The following is a 17,707-nucleotide window of genomic DNA, read 5'->3' on the forward strand; positions in this document are numbered from 1 at the left end:
TTATTTCTTTTACACTTATTCTGCTTCAATTTTTTAAATACAAATAAGTAAAAAACTATAGTAAAAAAGAAATTGAGATAACCCATTAGTTTGCTCATATTTTCCTCTGATGTTTATAAAGAAATTTTAACTATGCAGCATAGCCCAACGTCCCAATCAGATGTCCCTTTCATGTCACTATCTATCCCTCCCTTCTCCTAATGGTATCCACCATTCACATGAAATACACTTAAAACAAAAAAACCAAAAAAAAAAAAAGAAGGAAAAAAGAAAAAGAAAAAAAAGAGAGAGAGAATGCTTAAGAGCGATTCCCATCTTTAGCCTTGTATTTTTGTTCATCTCCAATACTTAACCAAAAACCAAAAAAGAGATACCCTCCCTCAATTGAAAAAACAAAAAGCAAAAAACAAAAAAAGACCCAATAAAATAGTAGAGCAAGTGGGAGACTTTTGTAAATTAGTTAAACTGAATGTAAGTACTTTTTTTTTCTTTATAAATGGTTAAATACCCCATCTCTTAGACCAGCCTGCTTCCATTTTCTGTATCTCTTCCTGTCCAGAATACATATTTTTTGGATAAGAAGAGAGAAAACCCAAGGAAGAAAACTCTTCTTCTTTCCTTAATTACTGTATACTCCCTTTGTTTCATCACCAGGTTAGTCAGCAAAATTCTTAAACATAATCTGAAAAACCTTTTTCAAGTGCTTCAACTCTTTTCTGTCAATGAGCCCTTTTCACTTGAAACCCAGATTCAGCAACTAACACATTTCGTTTTAATGCCAAGAATTAATGAGAAAAGGAAATAAAATTTGCAGCTCATAACATGTTGGAGTTGGAGAAGCTTAGCTATATTCTAATTATGCTTTTTTTTCATTGCTTAATTTTCTTTTCCTTCAACTTGTTGTCAATCAAATATAGAGAAAATGGTCTTGCATATTAAGTGTTTTTTTGTAAATGAATTATTGATTTTTCTGCTTGATTCAGCTACCAACCATGGTGTATCCGAACCAATCCATGTCGCTCTCTCCCCAGAGAAAAATTGGCAGGGGAAAGATTGAAATCAAGCGGATCGAAAACACCACCAATCGGCAAGTCACCTTCTGTAAGAGACGCAATGGTCTGCTCAAAAAGGCCTATGAGTTGTCTGTTCTGTGTGATGCTGAGGTTGCACTAATCGTCTTCTCTACCCGTGGCCGCCTTTACGAGTATGCTAACAACAGGTATAGCTTTGTTCATGTTCATCTTAATGTTTTCAAGACTTTTAGCCCCATTGCTTGTTGTTGTTAATCTTAATTTTTCAAAATTTATAAACTTTCAACTTCTTCTTTACCTTCCCTTCCAAAAAAGGGCCACTTTTTTAATGGTCAATTAGTCCTTTTTTTCTTCTAAATTGTTTAAGTTGAAAATATTAATTGGTGTTTCTATTGAAGAAAGATTTTCCCTTCTGCAATAGATTTTTGGGTGAAGTAAAGCACAAGAACATAATCATTTTTATGGTGCAGGGCAGTTAAGATTGAGTTCTATATCTCTTTGTTTAACTAAGATTCAGTTTTCTTTCTTTCTTCTGCTTTGTTTTTTTACCCTCTATGTGCTTTATGGGTTTTCTTCCCTTTTTTTTTTTTTTTTTCTTCTTATGATCATATTTTTTCTTCTTGGTCTGATAGATAGATAGATCTGGTGTAATATATGGAAATAGAAGTATTATGGTTGTAAGTAGAAACAAGTAGTGATTTGGGAATGTATGCAGGCATGTGAGATCAGCTTCTTATCTTCCTCCATTGTTGTTAAATTTTCTGTTTCCTTTCCTTTTTTCTTTTCTCTCTCTCTCTCTCTCTTTCTCTCTTTGATGTCATCTATGAGGCTAAGAAGGCCTACTACAACAAAAGCTGTCATGTTCTCATTAGACCAATCCCTCCATCTCTCCTTGACACTTCCTTAATGGCACGTCAGTTTGACATCAAGATCACAAAGTACAATTGCAAAAAATAATAGTTATAATAATAATTGTCAAGTCCTTTCTAAAGACAAAAGAATAAAAAGAAAAAGACCCAACTTAGGGTTTCAAACCCAGATGGGTGTTTCTCTTGAATTTTACTAGAAACTCACTTTTCTAACCAATCACAACTAAATCAGGTCACAGACACACACACCCAAGGTAGGGTTTTCCTCACTAACCCTCAAGAAAAGATCCCCAAAATCTCAGTTGCACCACGTGCAAGATTTTTCTCATGGTCAAACATACCCAAATTAGGGTTCATTAGCAACTACATAGAGTAATCAACTTGTCCAAACACTCCAATGGGTAATCCATCCTTAAATCAAGAAAAAAAAGTCATCCACAACCAATCAAAACAAGGGAGATAATGTTTCTTTTTTCCTCTATTTTAATTTATTCAGGAATTGGGATGTGGTGGTATTGTTAGGGTTTGAAAACTTTTGAGGACCAGGCTAAGATTTGTCATAGTTGAAAGAATCTTTGGTCACGTCACACATCTTGGACCTCTGACAAAAGAGTTTATGTGTCACGATTCCTATTCTGGGTTCTCTTCATTTCATTCATCTGAATCCTCGGGTGTAAATTAATATATATATATATATTTTCCTCTCTCTTGGGAATTTCTTTTCTTTTTAGATTTCACTTTCTTACTCTCTCTCATAGGGGGTAAAATTCTTTACCACAACTGAAATAGCAAAGAGTACTCAGACAGAGCGAAAGAGAGTTATAAACCAATGAGACTGCTTCATCTTGGGTAATCATAATGTCACTGTTTGGCACTATATACTGGGCTTTACATTTGCCCAAAGATCTTGCATAGATATATTTATGTAAGCTTTCGAAAGACAAAGTTTTTTTTTTTTGGAGAGAGAGAGAGAGAGAGAGAGTAAAGAAGGACTGAGCAGAGACAACGTACGACAAGTTTGAGCCAATGAGAGAGTTCTGAGCACTTAGCTTGTTTCAGGCAATGAGAAGCGGCTACTGATTGAATGGACGGTTTTGATGTGCTCAGATTTTCAGACTGAAGTGACTGATTTAATTATATCTTTTTTTTACTTTTACTTTTTTTCATGTCCTTTTTTAAATACCAAAATTTAAAACTTTTGTGTGTAAAATTTCGAGGTGGGTAATAGAATGTGGTCTGAGGAGAATGTCCATTGTGTAATGGGTATTTGATACGTGGAAAAGATCTAGCCGTTGGTATGGTTTAGCCAATGGTATTGTAGGAGGTAGTGCCAGCATGGCAGAGACAGCCAATCAGTGGCTCGACGAAATTAAGGTATCGGCTAGCACATTGAAAATGGTGGCTCTTCTGAAATCTCAACTGTGATTTTTATGGGTTTGTTTATATTAATTTTAGACCTTTTAAAAAAAAAAAATTATTTTATTATTATTTATTTTTTTTTACCATATCTATATCTACTCTAACGTTGTATTGCATCACATCATGTCACATTTAGTTACGACTCTGTCTGAATCAACTCTGACTCAAGAAAACTGAGATTTTGAATCATTCAATTGGTCTTTGTTCCAGGGGTTTCGTATTAGAATCAATTAACTGAGAAAGTTGGTTGATCTGACGGTTAATAATTCTTTATTTTACTTGCTATTAATCTGAGAGGTTAACAAGCTAACATTTGCTTTCGTGAAGACATCTGTATTTGGGGTCTTACACTCACACGCATAGGTTATTATTATATTATTTTATTTTCCAATAATAATCTATCTATTATTAGAGTAAAATTTTCGAGTTTTTTCTTTAGGCTGTCAAGTATGCTATTTTATTATTATTAAGAATATTATATGTATAAAAGATATGCTATTGACTTATCATTGAATTATATCATTTCAATGATACCCAAGAAAAAAAAAATTATTTTAATGATATTTAGATTATAGTTGGGTATTTTTTCTTAAGAAGAATTATAATTGAGTAATTGATGTTGTATGCGAAGAGTTTTGTAACTGAATTTATATATTTTATTAGTATCTCTAACATAAACATCATGGATTTTTTTTTTTTGTTTGATAATCATCATGGATTTAAATCCTCTATTCCTCAACTATCGAATTGTCACTAAGAGCTTTGTAGCTTATTAATTGGTTGACACCTTTTAGCATTTTCAATGAAGATATCCAGAATTCAAATCTCTTCTCCTCAATTGTAAGTGTAACTATCAAAGTATCTAAAAAAGGAGAGTAGTTGATGCTATGTTTAACATTAACGATTTTCTTTTAGGGTATCAAAATATGAGTTAATTTATGTATGGTAACTTAGGTGTAGTACATTAGGACCCCAACTAAATTCAAGCACATTGGAATTGAATTTAATTATTTTTGAAAAAAGATTATACTCTTTGTGTTTTATTGGTCAATGCAATAAGATATTTGAATTTAACATAAGAACTCAATGTAATGCATCTAAGATAAATGAGAAATTTATTAGGGTGCCTGGTGTATCGATTTTTCACTATTTTAGTGTTTATGCAAAACATAGTAACTGCATGTGTTAGTAATTTTTGTTCAAAATTCAATCTCATGGTGGTGGGTGACATAAAAACCTTTATGGTTTTTTTGTTGTTGTTTTTGTTCAAATAAAATAAATTTCCGACTCAAAGAGAGAAAAAACTGTTATGTATATGGAAAATTCAAATTGAAAATTCTAGTTTTTATTAGGAATATACATGTCAAAAGATCAAATTTATACTTTTTTTGTGTGGAAATATGTCTACTTCAATTTTAAATAAAAATTTGTTACATTCAAAAATATTTCTTAAAATAAAATTTTCTACTAATTTGTTTTTTAAAATTTATTTATTTACTAATAAATATAATAAATACCTGTTCTACTATCATAATTCATAGCTGGTCCGGTTCTATGACAAGTCAAACACCAAGTTTAGTATAGATTAAGGCTTCACATGCTGTAAAACAATGGATAATGTAGATATTACTTTATGGCTAGAGATTTATAATAAATGGCACAGATCTCAAAGATAAAAAAGGGGCATAGATCAACAAGAACAGTAAAATTAATTATGTCATTTTGTTTCCAGATATGAAAAAAAAGACCTAGTTTTCTTTTTTTTTTTTTTTTACCCAAGTGACAACTTAGGTAATCTGCTCCTTGAGGCTATGATTCCATTATCAGTAGACTAAAATGCTTAGGCTATTATTATTCTGAGGAATTCCACTTTCATTGCCCAATTCATATGATAATTCTGATATCTATAGGACAAGCAAAAAATATAAACTAAATAGGCTGATATTGTTTTATAAATTAATAAACTTTCATTTTTATGATGCCTAACACAAGCCAAAGATATAAAGTAAATAAACTTTCATTGTCCAAACTCATTTGAATTAACACATTTTTTTTTTTTTTTTTTGAGAAGGAAGTAACACATTTATTTTAAGAATTAACATCTAACAGTTATTACATATTTTTCCAGTTAAGAAAAATGGTGAAATTGTTACATAATACATAAATGTGCAAAGAAGTACTAAACTTTGGATATTCCATGAATAGTGACTGTTAATAAAAATCAAATAGATTGATGCATTTTGAATGTTTTAAAAATTGCAAAAGGATAAAATTGTGCAATTTAGGGTTTTACTGCAATTGAGACCTTTTCTTTTATAATTCAATAGTTAGGGAGTAGAGATTTGAACATTGGACATCTCCTTAAAACTACCATGTGGTGCCAACTGACATGTTGAGGCACCACTTAAGCCAAAAGTTTAACCCTAAACTTATGAGTTAAAGTCCAATTATATTATTTGAATTACTCTTATCATTTTTATTCAACATGGAACTTTTCTCACCCTCAAAAAAAAAAAACATGGAACTTTTCTAATCAACTAATCATGCCATTCGCATGTGACTATTCCAATAAAATGCATATTGTATTTTTTTATTTTATTTTATTTTTTTTATAAACATTTTGTGAACATTATGATTGTAGTGTGAAATCAACCATTGAGAGGTACAAGAAGGCATGTGCAGATTCCTCCAATACTGGGTCTGTTACTGAAGCCAACACTCAGGTACACCTTCTTTTTCTTTATATTGCTCCAGGAAAACTCAAGTAATTTTCTTGGTTCTCACTGTCTAATTCTCCAAAGCAAACGAAATTGAGTCTTTCATAAATGGACCAATATATTTGGAATCATATCCAAGGAATGGTGATCTAACAGTCACCAGGCCAAGCATCATGGTCTTATTTAGATTTCTCCCACAGTCCAAGTTATGTGCTTGGTAATCTACATGATTGTTCTCTTTTGAACCTTATAAAAATAGTATAATGCAGTTATCAATCCATTACCTTGTCATTGGCATGATGATATATCTGTAGAATTAATTAACACAAGTCAAACCCCTCTCCCTTCATAGACACATATATGAACACTTATAAATTTGAAATTCTTATTCCTTTTTATTTTGTGAGCTTATATTTTCACATCAAGTTCATGCATCAATGCTATAATGCATGTCTTATCATGTAGTCAAAATATGGTAAAGTTCTACTTATCAAGAGTATAGTACAGAAAGATAATTGATACACTTGAGTTTTCCCCTAACCATATACCTATACAATCAAGGTTTTCAAAACCATATGTGGAAGCTGACATATATAGTTTTCAAGGTTATATTGGAATTATTTTCTAATATCTTCTTTTGTGCTGGTTTGTATTATATTGAAGAAACTTTGGTTTTGATCTTTGAACCTTGTTACTTTGCCCCCACTTCTTTTAGAAATTTAGTGATTCTTTTTCCTTGAAATTACTTTATAAATAGAGTAATTCAACTTGTAGTTAACTTTGATCATTATTTAATACAAGACCAAAAAAATCCTAGTGAGCCACAATTTGTTTAACTTTAAATTGATGGCCTTGAGGGAGATTTTTGTTTTCTATAATTCGCTTAACTCTCTCTCTCTCTCTCTCTCTCTCTCCATGCCACAAAAATTATAAAAATATTGTCCAACAAAAAAATTGAAAACAAATAGCTATTGAAATTGTTTTGCACAATGTAATGGTGATGATTAGCAAATGTACCTAAGTTTAATGCTCTAGAGGTTTTCCAAAGTAAGCTTTCATAGATAAAATGCGAGTTTAAGAAATCCTACTCTTTTAAAAGATAGGATAGAATGAATTTCACATGACCACAAAATATTTACCATCTTAAGATCTTTGGGGTAAAGGCACTGGAAACTAAAATTATACCTAGTGAGTGTTTACCAAATGCTTTTTCCGAGACAAATGAAGATTCTCAAGTGGGTTTGGAATTTCTTTAATTAAGAGGATATTAGTAACACCATAAACATAAAGAAATGATGCAAATGAAATATTAAAAGAAAAAATAACGAATTAAAGAAATTTATTTACATCATTTGAAGAAAATAATATAGTAAAATTAAAGAGTAATTTCAATCATATTCTTATTGAAGATAAGAGTTGAAACTAAATTACTCAATTCCTAAAAAGGCTACATTACACTACTATAAAAGAAGAGACAGTTTATTGATTTTTCAATGATGTTATTCTATGTATTGACCTCATCCTATAAACAAAGAGGTAATTGTAACCACTTCACAAGCTAACAATTTATGGCCTGTTTGGATGGAGGGAAGGAGGGGGAGTGAAGGGGAGTAAAGTAAAGTTGGCTAAAAATAAGCTAATTTTGGGTAAATCTACTATACTCTACTCTACTCTCCTTCCCTCTCCTTCAATCCAAATAAACCAATAGTTTTTTAACTTCTTAATAACAACATATCCTAGTACTTAGCCTTCTCTCCTTAAGTCTTACACAACATAATTACCAAGCTTATACATGTTATACTCCATTAAATCATTTTATTTTATATTTATATTCTTTATATTTTTAGGGTGTATATAACATGGAAGCTTACACTTTAGATGAGAAAATCTTATTGTTGAAGTTACATTACATGGGATGTAGACTTTTGTCTTAATATCAAGGCATTGTTTGGTCTTGAGATTTTTCTAAACATCTGTGCTTAGTTCACTAGGTTGTCTCTGCCTCTAGAGGAATGCATATATGGCAATGTAATTACCTGATAATGATAATAACAGAAACTAAATATTTGGAGTAGCCACTTTCCCATCAGAACAAAATAGTGATGTACATTATGAGTAATGTCAAGGGTGTTTGTCATGCTTTTGAATTTGTACTAGAATTAATACTAGACCCATAATTTAGGTTAGATATATACATATTTTGCATGACTAAAGGTAGTTTCTTCAAACAGGTAATCCATGTTTTATTAATATTGACCTCATAATTTAATGAATTCTCATCATATATCTTAATGGATTTGGCTTACCTCCAGTACTTTTTTAACTGGAATCTTCTTTTGTTTTAATGAGAAATTGCCACATTATCCACTAATTAAATAAAATGTGGAAATTAAAACTCACAACCACTTGCCAATATATATTTAAAAGAATAGGAGATGTCCAATTAAAAAGTTACTAGAAGTAAGCCAAACCCTATCTTAATGAGGTATTTTGATCCTAATACTTAATGAACATGAATCTCAGTTCTACCAGCAAGAGTCTGCTAAACTGCGTGTGCAAATTGGAAATTTGCAGAATTCAAACAGGTAATCTAAAGATATTTTAGATAATCTCATTGTCCAGAATTATACTATTTCACTTGCATGCAACCTTTTCATTCTGACAATGTATTTCCAGGCAAATGCTGGGTGAGTCTTTGAGCAATTTGACTGTAAAAGAGCTCAAGAACTTGGAGAATAAATTAGAGAGAGGAATTAGCAAAATTAGATCCAAAAAGGTATCTCTTCCATGTTTTCACTTACAAATATATGAATTTTGTTTTACTAATAACAAGTAACTGAATTTGTTTATTGCATTAGTTTAAGTCACCACTAACAATCAACTTCGCTTTTATTTCCTTTTTTCTTCTCATTGAATCCAGAATGAGCTCTTGTTTGCAGAAATTGAGTATATGCAGAAAAGGGTAACCACTCCTTCTCTTTGACTAATTCTTCTTTTTGAAGTTATCTACTCTCTATCTTAGTAGTCCAAAATTTTTGAAGATGTTTGTTGAGGCTGGGAATACTAGCATAATGCTTATCTTTTAAGTAGGTCTGCCTGTTATATGTCTTAATAAATTTATATGATTGGTGTGAGGCAACAGATTTTCAATATAGTATTGACAGCCTCAATTGTTATTATCAATCAAGGATGTGCTACAATAAACGCATATTTTTTTAAATATTAATGCATTTTTCTAATGAAAAAAAAAAAAAAAAAAAAAGGAATTATGGAATATGTACCCATCTAATTGAGGTTGATTTGAGCTATTCACCTTAAAACAAACTGTTGGAGAAATTTCTAAAAAAATTGAACTAGATAAGAAATACTAAGGATGATTTACTGGAGCATCTTAAAAAGATTTAGGCATGAAATTTATTGCTGCAGCACTAACTACTAATTAATACATTAGGGTTACAACTTCTACATGTTCTGAGCAATGGCAAATTGGCAATATTCTGACTTCTAAAATCCATAGTTATTTTATGAAAATGTTCGTATGTATAGTTCTTTTGAGAATTACACACTCACAACCTTTCATAAACACAGACTAACCAAAATTCAACTCAACCCAAAACAAACTTTTAATACCAATACATCTAGTGTTCTCATATGGACACAATAAATAAACTCAAACTCACACAAACTACCATGCACCTTACATATGTTTAGGATGTAATTCAGTTAATGTCAATTCTGCAGTAAAAATACTTCCCATCATTCATTTTTCTTACCTAATTTTGGACAACTCTACCTTAAAAACTTTTCCAATTTTTTTTCTTGATAAATAAAATATTTTCCACTTAATGAAGCATCAATACATAGTTTTTATAGTGCAGTATTGTAAGAGTGATTCTTGGAGGATAACAAATTTTACTACATAAACTTTTGAAACTAATATGTCACCAGTCACAAATTTTTTTGAAGGTGTCACCAACTACAAAATAGTAATTAAAATGTTTATTTATTATGTGTTGAAGCAGCATCAATCACATTCATTTTTACATACTCTTTAAGTCTTTTAAGATAAATTTTGTAATAACTTTAGAATTTTTATATTATAAACATGGAATATCTCTATATTTTTTGGTGAAAATATTTAGTGCATTGGATGTACCACGTTCATCTCTTACATAAGGGTAAGTCTCACATATAGGTTTTGCAAATAAAACCCACCCTTAGTATATGGAATAATTTCTCATATTTTTGGTGCATAAATATGTAACAGCATAAAATAAGGGAGTACTAAATATGACTTTTCCCTAGGGATCAGCAGTTCTGCTACTCAAATTTCATGGTGTACTACAAGTCAGAAAATGAATCACAGAACCATAGTGACTAGGGACAGAATATATACTAGGTTACCAGCTAATCCACCCTACAGTAGCTCTGCTCAGTATCTCAACCAGACCATACATGAGCTTAAAATGAACTCTTACCATATTATATCTCCCAAAAAAAAAAAAAAAAAATCCCAATACTCATGTTCATCACAAAATTTTGGAACTTCCCAATAAGGATAAACAACAGTTTGGTTTAGTGCCTTCTAATTTCTATATATATTTTTATCATCTAATTTCTATATATCGTATTTGTATCCAATTAAAAGAGTTTTTTTTTGGTAAAATACCATCCATTAGACAATTCTTTTTTACAAGAAATCCATTAGACAACTTGGATATTTTTTAATACCTCTTACTTATACCAGCCCTAGAACCTTTGCACTGGGACAGCAATATATGCTTGCTACCCAATATAGACAAACTTGGATCTTAAGATATTTCCCATGGTATATCCTAGAATAGAGTACTGCAGTTTTTGGGAAGTATGATACTTTTCACAAATTGAAGATGAATCGATTATGTAGAGTGAATTAATGGATTGGAGGAATTGATTACATTGATATGAAATTCAAAGTCAAAATATATATGTACTGAATTAATAGTTGATCTATTTTTCAAATTATGTAAATCCTATTATAAAAAATTGTGAATCCCTTGTAATGTGTGATCAACAATTGAATGAAAGATCCCATCAAAAACAAAGAGAAAAAAAAAAAAAAAAACAATTGAATGAAAGATGACATAGGTCTTAGTGACTGAAACATGATAATCTCTTCTGTTCTCCAATTTTGATCATCTCAATATTATTATTCATAATATTTCAATTTTGACACAAGTTTCACCTTAGATTGAATGTTTGTAAAAAGAATCAAGGTTGAATTATTTCAAATTATTACAGGTGAAACTTCTCGCCATATAATTACACAATCATATCAAGTGCTTGACACCAGTGGATCACAATACTATCCCATATTTTAACAATATTTGTGAAAGTGAGGTTGACAAAATTAGGGTGCTTAGTAGGGTCTTAGTACTTAGTGATTTAGTCAAATAATTTTTCCCTACACGTTTGTTTGGTTCTCTTCTATTTCTGGAATATGAAAATTGGGAGACTATTGTAATTTGCAAGTTCTCAATTTGAATTTCTTTATTATTATTGTGGGAAATAAAACTTTTCCATCCTATACTTTCATAACATTTACAATGGTTCCACTCCCCAGCCCCGTCAAAAGATATTGTATCAAGGTAACTCGGAAAGGTCTAAATTGGGCGATAAATAAGACGAAAATTAAGTGTAGTTACGAAATTACATGCATTGGTTAAGATGAAAAACCCGTAATTTTTATCTAATTTGGATGATAATGGGTATTGTTAGATTTTTCTCAAATTTAGGTGTCAATCGGGCAAACTAATAGTTTGGAGGATGTTATAAATATGGGATAAGTTTAGGGTGGAAATATATAATTTGTCATTTTACTATTTCAAGTTGCAATCGATTTCATTTTTGTTTGGATCAGTGAGTTTAGCTGCAAAATAAATGTCATCTTTGTGTGTAACTCTGTAATCTTATTTATTTTTATAATCTGATTGTTACAATAAGTAGGAGAGAGGTGATGCCAACTCTGGTACTTAGGCAATATCACTAATCGGCCATGCTCTTGACCCCTTATAATCTATTTTCATGTTTGCAAAATAGTAAATAAGCTCATTATAATTATTGAAGCTGTCTAGATTCACATATCTATTTATCTACTTATTCAAATTGCTTTTAGCTACTGAATGTTGCCGTTATAACATTCCCCATATTAAAATGTGCATTGCAGGAAGTTGAATTGCATAACAATAACCAGCTTCTCCGAGCAAAGGTTTCTCTCTCTCTCTCTCTCTTTCACTCTATATATATATGTGTGTACGCACGCAAGTGCGTGTAGTAGACGAATAATAGTGACATGTATGTGAATTTTTTGGATGGTATAGATAGCCGAGAATGAGAGAAACCAGCAGAACTTGAATGTGATGCCAGCAGGAGGTGGGAACTATGAGTTCATGCAAACTCAGCAATATGATTCTCGAAACTTTTTTCAAGTAAATGCATTACAACCCAATCATCAGTACCCACGTGAAGACCAGATGTCTCTTCAATTAGTGTAAGAGTCTCACTCCAGATGTCTCTTCAATTAGTGCAATAACCTAATCGGTTGCTAGTCTAGATTTAAATACTTAGAAAGCTATAAGCATATATTTTTAAGGCTAACCTTACAAGATAAATCATTGACATATGCATCTGCTGATTATTCATGACTATAATGAATAAGATGATCTAATAAACATTTGTCTAATACATGTTTTCTTACTATTTCTAAGCAGTTAATAAGCTTTAGGGCCTTGCAATATCAGCTGTTTTTATATTCCATGGAGAATATCAAATATGACATCAAGTGAAAGCTACAGGTATGTTGTCAAACGCTAAGCGGAGGGTACTATCCCTAGTGTTGTGGCTTTGTAGACTGTCATAAGACTCCTAAGAATGCTATTTGAGATGGATCTGTGTTGTGTATGTTTATTCAAGCACTAAGAACTCTATTGCAGATACCACTAACATAATTATCATCATTAGTCTCATTTGATTTCTAAGTACTCTCTTTGTAGCATTAATTGATTTGCCAGTCTTCTGTACACAATCAGCTTATTTGCACTGTCTCAGTTGATATAAATAGTTACAGTCAAATTCACCATATCACTGAAAGGTGTAAAGAATTGGGAAAAGTGATATGTAATTAGCTTCTCACTGTGTTTGAAAGTTTGGAAGAAAAATAATAAATGACAAGAGTAAGAGGGGAAGAGATGGGAGAGTAATTATTTATTAGGTAAAAGTTAAATACAATTTCTTAAATATTGTATATTAGTTTTCTCGATCAAATTCAATTAAATAATTCTATATAAAATACTATATAGGTCATGTCAAATATTGCCATCTCTTGGAAAAAGAAAACATCAATTTTTGGGTGCAAGAGTTGGTGGTTTTGTCTTTTTTTGGAAGTGTATGGAGTGTCCTGTTAATATCTAGATCCCACCAACTTGGCGTGATATGTGCAAGGGAGGGCTGTGTCTAATAAGCTAACAACTAAATCTTAAAATTAAGATTTAAAAAAGTGTACGTAAGAAAAATACATACCTAAGAAATACAAATCATTTGTGCTATTTTTTTGTATTCTACTTTATATTTTGCCAATTACAACTATATATTTGTTTGACTTTCTTTAATTTAACAGTTCTCGTGTTTATGAAATACTATTTCGTTAAGATATTCTCCTATCCATATAGCAATCTTAAATATCGGAAGAGTAGAGCCACAATTGCATGGATGAACCTGAAATGCTGAAATTGCTTAATCAGAAAAATGCCATATACAACATGAAAAATATGTCTAGCAGTTCCATTTGAGAAAAGTTATTAACCAAAAAATAAAAAATTTCTAATAAAGGATTAGACCATCGGCTGGGGCTCCTTGATTAAAGCTTAATTAGGTGACTAATATCCATCGGATAGGTATCAGTTTTCAAAAAATTCTGATATGATCTAGCTGCAGAGATTTTGTTAGCAGCTTCAGTAGGATGGAAAGAATCCCAGAATGTGTACTCACTCCTATTCTGGCATGGAGTTTTGGAACAAATACATTGCCCAATTTCATCAACTGGACAACACCCAACATTTGCAACCTTGAAACCTGAAATGCACAAATCACATAATATACTATTACTAAAAATATTTGTTCAAAAATCAATAATCTATATATATAGAGAGAGGAAAAATAGGACGAAGTTTGAGAAATCATACCAGCAAGGGATGGATCCCCTGATCCAATCCCCAAAATATCCACATATATAAATTTTGCATCAGTTAGTTCCTTATTCAGTTGATCCACAAGTGATACAAGCTTCTTGTTAAAGAGTTGGGCATCTAAGTTAATCGTATCCACGCACAAAGAACCATTTGTGCCATGTGATGTAATTGCAAATGGAGTGCATCCTATTGGTCCTACTCCAAATATTGCAACCTTCCTTGCTCCATAACTGTGCAAAGTCTATGAAAAAAAAAAAAAATTCAAACTTGGTTCGAGTATGTGTAGTGGAATAGAACAAGAAACATGCTGCCCCAACGCTACTAACCTTGATTTGGTTACCATATTGCGTAATAAGAGCTTCAGCGTATTGCTCTGAAGTATAGTTCTGGCTTGTGGAGTAATTTTGGGGCATGTAGTAGTTGTTAATGTAGTCATTACTTCCCATTCCAACATAATATAAGCATTTATTTAGGTGCTGAGTGGCTGAATCTTTACTTCCTAGACTTTCAGTAATGCGAGAAAATGTTATTCCGTGATTCACCAACTGTTTATCCAAGCTGATCCGAACACCCTGCATGGCGGCCAGAGAAGTTTATGTCATGTATTGATCACTTGTGATGTGTTAATTTATACAAAAGCATATAGATATGCGTAAAACTAGTACTGCAAGTACAAGTGCAGAATTTAAGCAACCAAATACCAATTCAAAGATGAAGAAGTTAATTGACTATGTAAATTACCAAGTGACTCCCACTTTCTTCACGAATTCCAGCTGCGGCAGACGCATAATTCACACCTAAGAGTATGTCCGAGCTAGCAAGATTTGCAAAGGGTGGAATGTACTTGTCGAAGCCCAAAATTTGAGCTGCAGAGAGAATTTACAATTAACATGCTGAAAATGAAGAAGCTCATGTCCTGGCTACCGTGATCAAATGAATGTTTCAACTAACCAAAAAAAAAAAAAAAAACTTGTTGATGCACAGATTATCATTATGTCAACCTTAATATGCATTCAGATAAATAGTACATATGTTTTCTCTAGTATATGTTTGAAATACGCATAGATTTCAAGACACGAATTTACAGATGATGTTTATGTACATGGGAGGGACTTAGCTCTATCAAATTACCTAATATGTCAACCATGGTTAGGCCATTGCTAAATCTTCCTGTGGGCCCTTGAGGAAGGTCAATACCATATGGAGGGTAATTAGATACAGCCTTTGTTGGAAGCCCGTTATTATTGCCATTATCCACTAGGGAGTCTCCGAAAATGAAAAAACAAGGTACTTGGGGCACTGCTTGAACATGAAGTTGCATGTTTGATGAAACCACGAGAAAAGAAAGTAACAACAGCCATATTTTTAACTCAGCCAACATTGTGAAAGAAAACAAAGAAAGGAAAATGTAAAAGAAGTAGGAACGTAGAGAAAAAGTTGAAGAATGTGAGATGAATATGTGAGAAAGTTAAAAGCAAGTAGGATGAAAAATGTGTAGCAGCAAAACAAGTATATATAGGCAAAAAGGGAATGAAGTCGGGTGATACAACCATTCGAATACGATTGTGCGATTCCAATGGGTACCTGAGGTTGACAATTTTGATGTAGGAAATGATTGATTTACCACTTATACTAGAAAAATTAGGAGCCATTTGAGGCCAAAAATGCGCATCTTCTTGTTAAAATAGTAACAACTTTTTTTTTCTTTTCATAACTTTGCTATGTGGCGACTCATGAATGATGAAATCATGTACCCACTATCTTATTTTCACCACTTATGAGTCGCGATATAGCAAAATTGTGGCAAAGTTATGGAAAAGTTTGTAGTATTAGAAAAAAAAAAAAAAAAAAACGCTTCTAAATTCTAATTATGTCTTGGGAACAATTACACTTATAAAAAATAGTATGCCATACTCAACATGTTTGGTGCACTATAATAGTGATTACCGGGAAATAAAAATAAGTATTACAAAAAATATAAGAAATTGTAATTGAATAGTATTCCTTCTACATTTGTGTGGTGACAAGTGATTACACGATAATAGAATCTTATGTTTGTAATTAGGAGCGTGCATAAGTTGAGTTAGGTTGGATTAGGAATAATTTTCAACCCAACATGACCTCCTTAGACCTTAGTATGAGATATCTCCAAATCAAATAACCAATCCAACTCATCGTAGCTGTAAAAACCAACCCAACCATGGATAACACAAGACAAATTGAGTTGCCATAGAGCTCAGATCACAATATTGAGTGGGGTTGTCTAGTTTGTAATTTTCTTTGAAAATGATTGAGTTTTCACTAAGATATTTAAAATCACTAGTCGCAAACTTACGCGTTGCGTGTGATAATTTTTTAGATAAAATTCTATTTTAGTCCCTAAATTTTATAAATAGTTTAAAAAAAAAAAACCATTATCATATATTTACTGGTTGATGATTTGCATAACATAGACATTAAATAAGAGGTAAAACTGTTCATTAGATTTTTTTAAGTCATTGTATATCAAGATTATGATTATATATATATAAAAGGTTAAATGAAATGTCAAAAAATGAGATTATAAAATTTTTCAACTTTATTTCTAATATAATTTCTAAATTACTGAAGAACATCTCATTTTTAGTTATGATAGGAAATATAATTTCCCTAGTTATAGTTTGATTAGTTTTAAGTTTAAAATTTATATTATTGTATTTAATTTTTTATTATTGATTTAATTAAGTAAATGTAATGGTTGATTTTATTGCACTATAAAGTTTTCAATGTCCTCTGTATAGTTATCTTTATTTTATTTCTTACTCCTCTTAACCACTTTTTTATTTTCCAAATAACTGTTTCTAGTTGATGTTTGAATTCATTTCTTTTTTTCTTCCTTCATTTATTCTATATTATTTTGTATGTTCCCTCGCTAGTTGTAATTTTTATGGTTATCAATAAGAAATAGATATAATTGATGACTTAAATAGTTATAGATGTAGTTACGTTAGTGGTATGTCAAAGGTTTTTTTTTTTTTTTTTCAAGGAAATATGAAAGATATTTCTCCAGTTTGGTCTCAATCAATTAAGACATCTATAATATCTTAAAGGAAGTAGTAATGAGCCTTAAATATTTATTTATTTATTTTATTACGTATGAAGTGGTTAGGTTAGTGGTATGTATATATATATATATATATATATATATATTCCAAGGAAATGTAAAAGGTCTTTTTTTGAAAAAAAAAAAATGGTGACTTTTTGAATTGTAGAAATATGATTGTTTTAATTACCTTGTTGATAGAATTCATCATTTAGTTATAAACATCTAAATTAAAGTAGATGAATAAATAAATGAAAAATTATATGTAAAGTTACACCCGCACAAGATAAATATGTATAGATAAATTTTTTTTTGGTTTTTGATTATTCATGAATCATTATTTCATTGTTTACTTATAAATATC

The 17,707-nt window shown here is 31.0% G+C and overlaps 2 protein-coding genes across 3 annotated transcripts; one reads left to right on the plus strand and one right to left on the minus strand.

Moving 5' to 3' along the window:
- Positions 1 to 482: 482 nt before the first annotated feature.
- LOC115991769 (agamous-like MADS-box protein MADS1) lies at positions 483 to 13,099 on the plus strand. Of its 2 annotated transcripts, XM_031115673.1 has the most exons (9): positions 483 to 654; positions 984 to 1,219; positions 5,961 to 6,042; positions 8,560 to 8,621; positions 8,713 to 8,812; positions 8,957 to 8,998; positions 12,242 to 12,283; positions 12,396 to 12,565; positions 12,786 to 13,099. In XM_031115673.1, the coding sequence occupies exons 2-9, from the start codon at positions 993 to 995 to the stop codon at positions 12,787 to 12,789; spliced, it is 729 nt and encodes a 242-aa protein (XP_030971533.1). In that variant the 5' UTR covers positions 483 to 654; positions 984 to 992; the 3' UTR covers positions 12,790 to 13,099. The 2 variants fall into 2 exon arrangements, with proteins under 2 accessions (XP_030971533.1, XP_030971534.1); XM_031115674.1 differs by lacking the exon at positions 12,786 to 13,099 and having other exon boundaries at positions 12,396 to 12,569.
- Positions 13,100 to 13,221: 122 nt separating this feature from the next.
- Positions 13,222 to 15,740, minus strand: LOC115991767 (GDSL esterase/lipase At1g29670-like). The gene is made up of 5 exons (XM_031115670.1): positions 15,393 to 15,740; positions 15,003 to 15,127; positions 14,588 to 14,833; positions 14,256 to 14,502; positions 13,222 to 14,145 (listed from the first exon to the last, which is right to left on the minus strand). Exons 1-5 carry the CDS (start codon positions 15,640 to 15,642, stop codon positions 13,931 to 13,933), a joined length of 1,083 nt encoding a protein of 360 aa, XP_030971530.1. The 5' UTR covers positions 15,643 to 15,740; the 3' UTR covers positions 13,222 to 13,930.
- Positions 15,741 to 17,707: the final 1,967 nt, after the last annotated feature.

The sequence above is a fragment of the Quercus lobata genome, chromosome 5 (genome assembly GCF_001633185.2).
Source record: "Quercus lobata isolate SW786 chromosome 5, ValleyOak3.0 Primary Assembly, whole genome shotgun sequence".
NCBI lineage: Eukaryota > Viridiplantae > Streptophyta > Magnoliopsida > Fagales > Fagaceae > Quercus > Quercus lobata.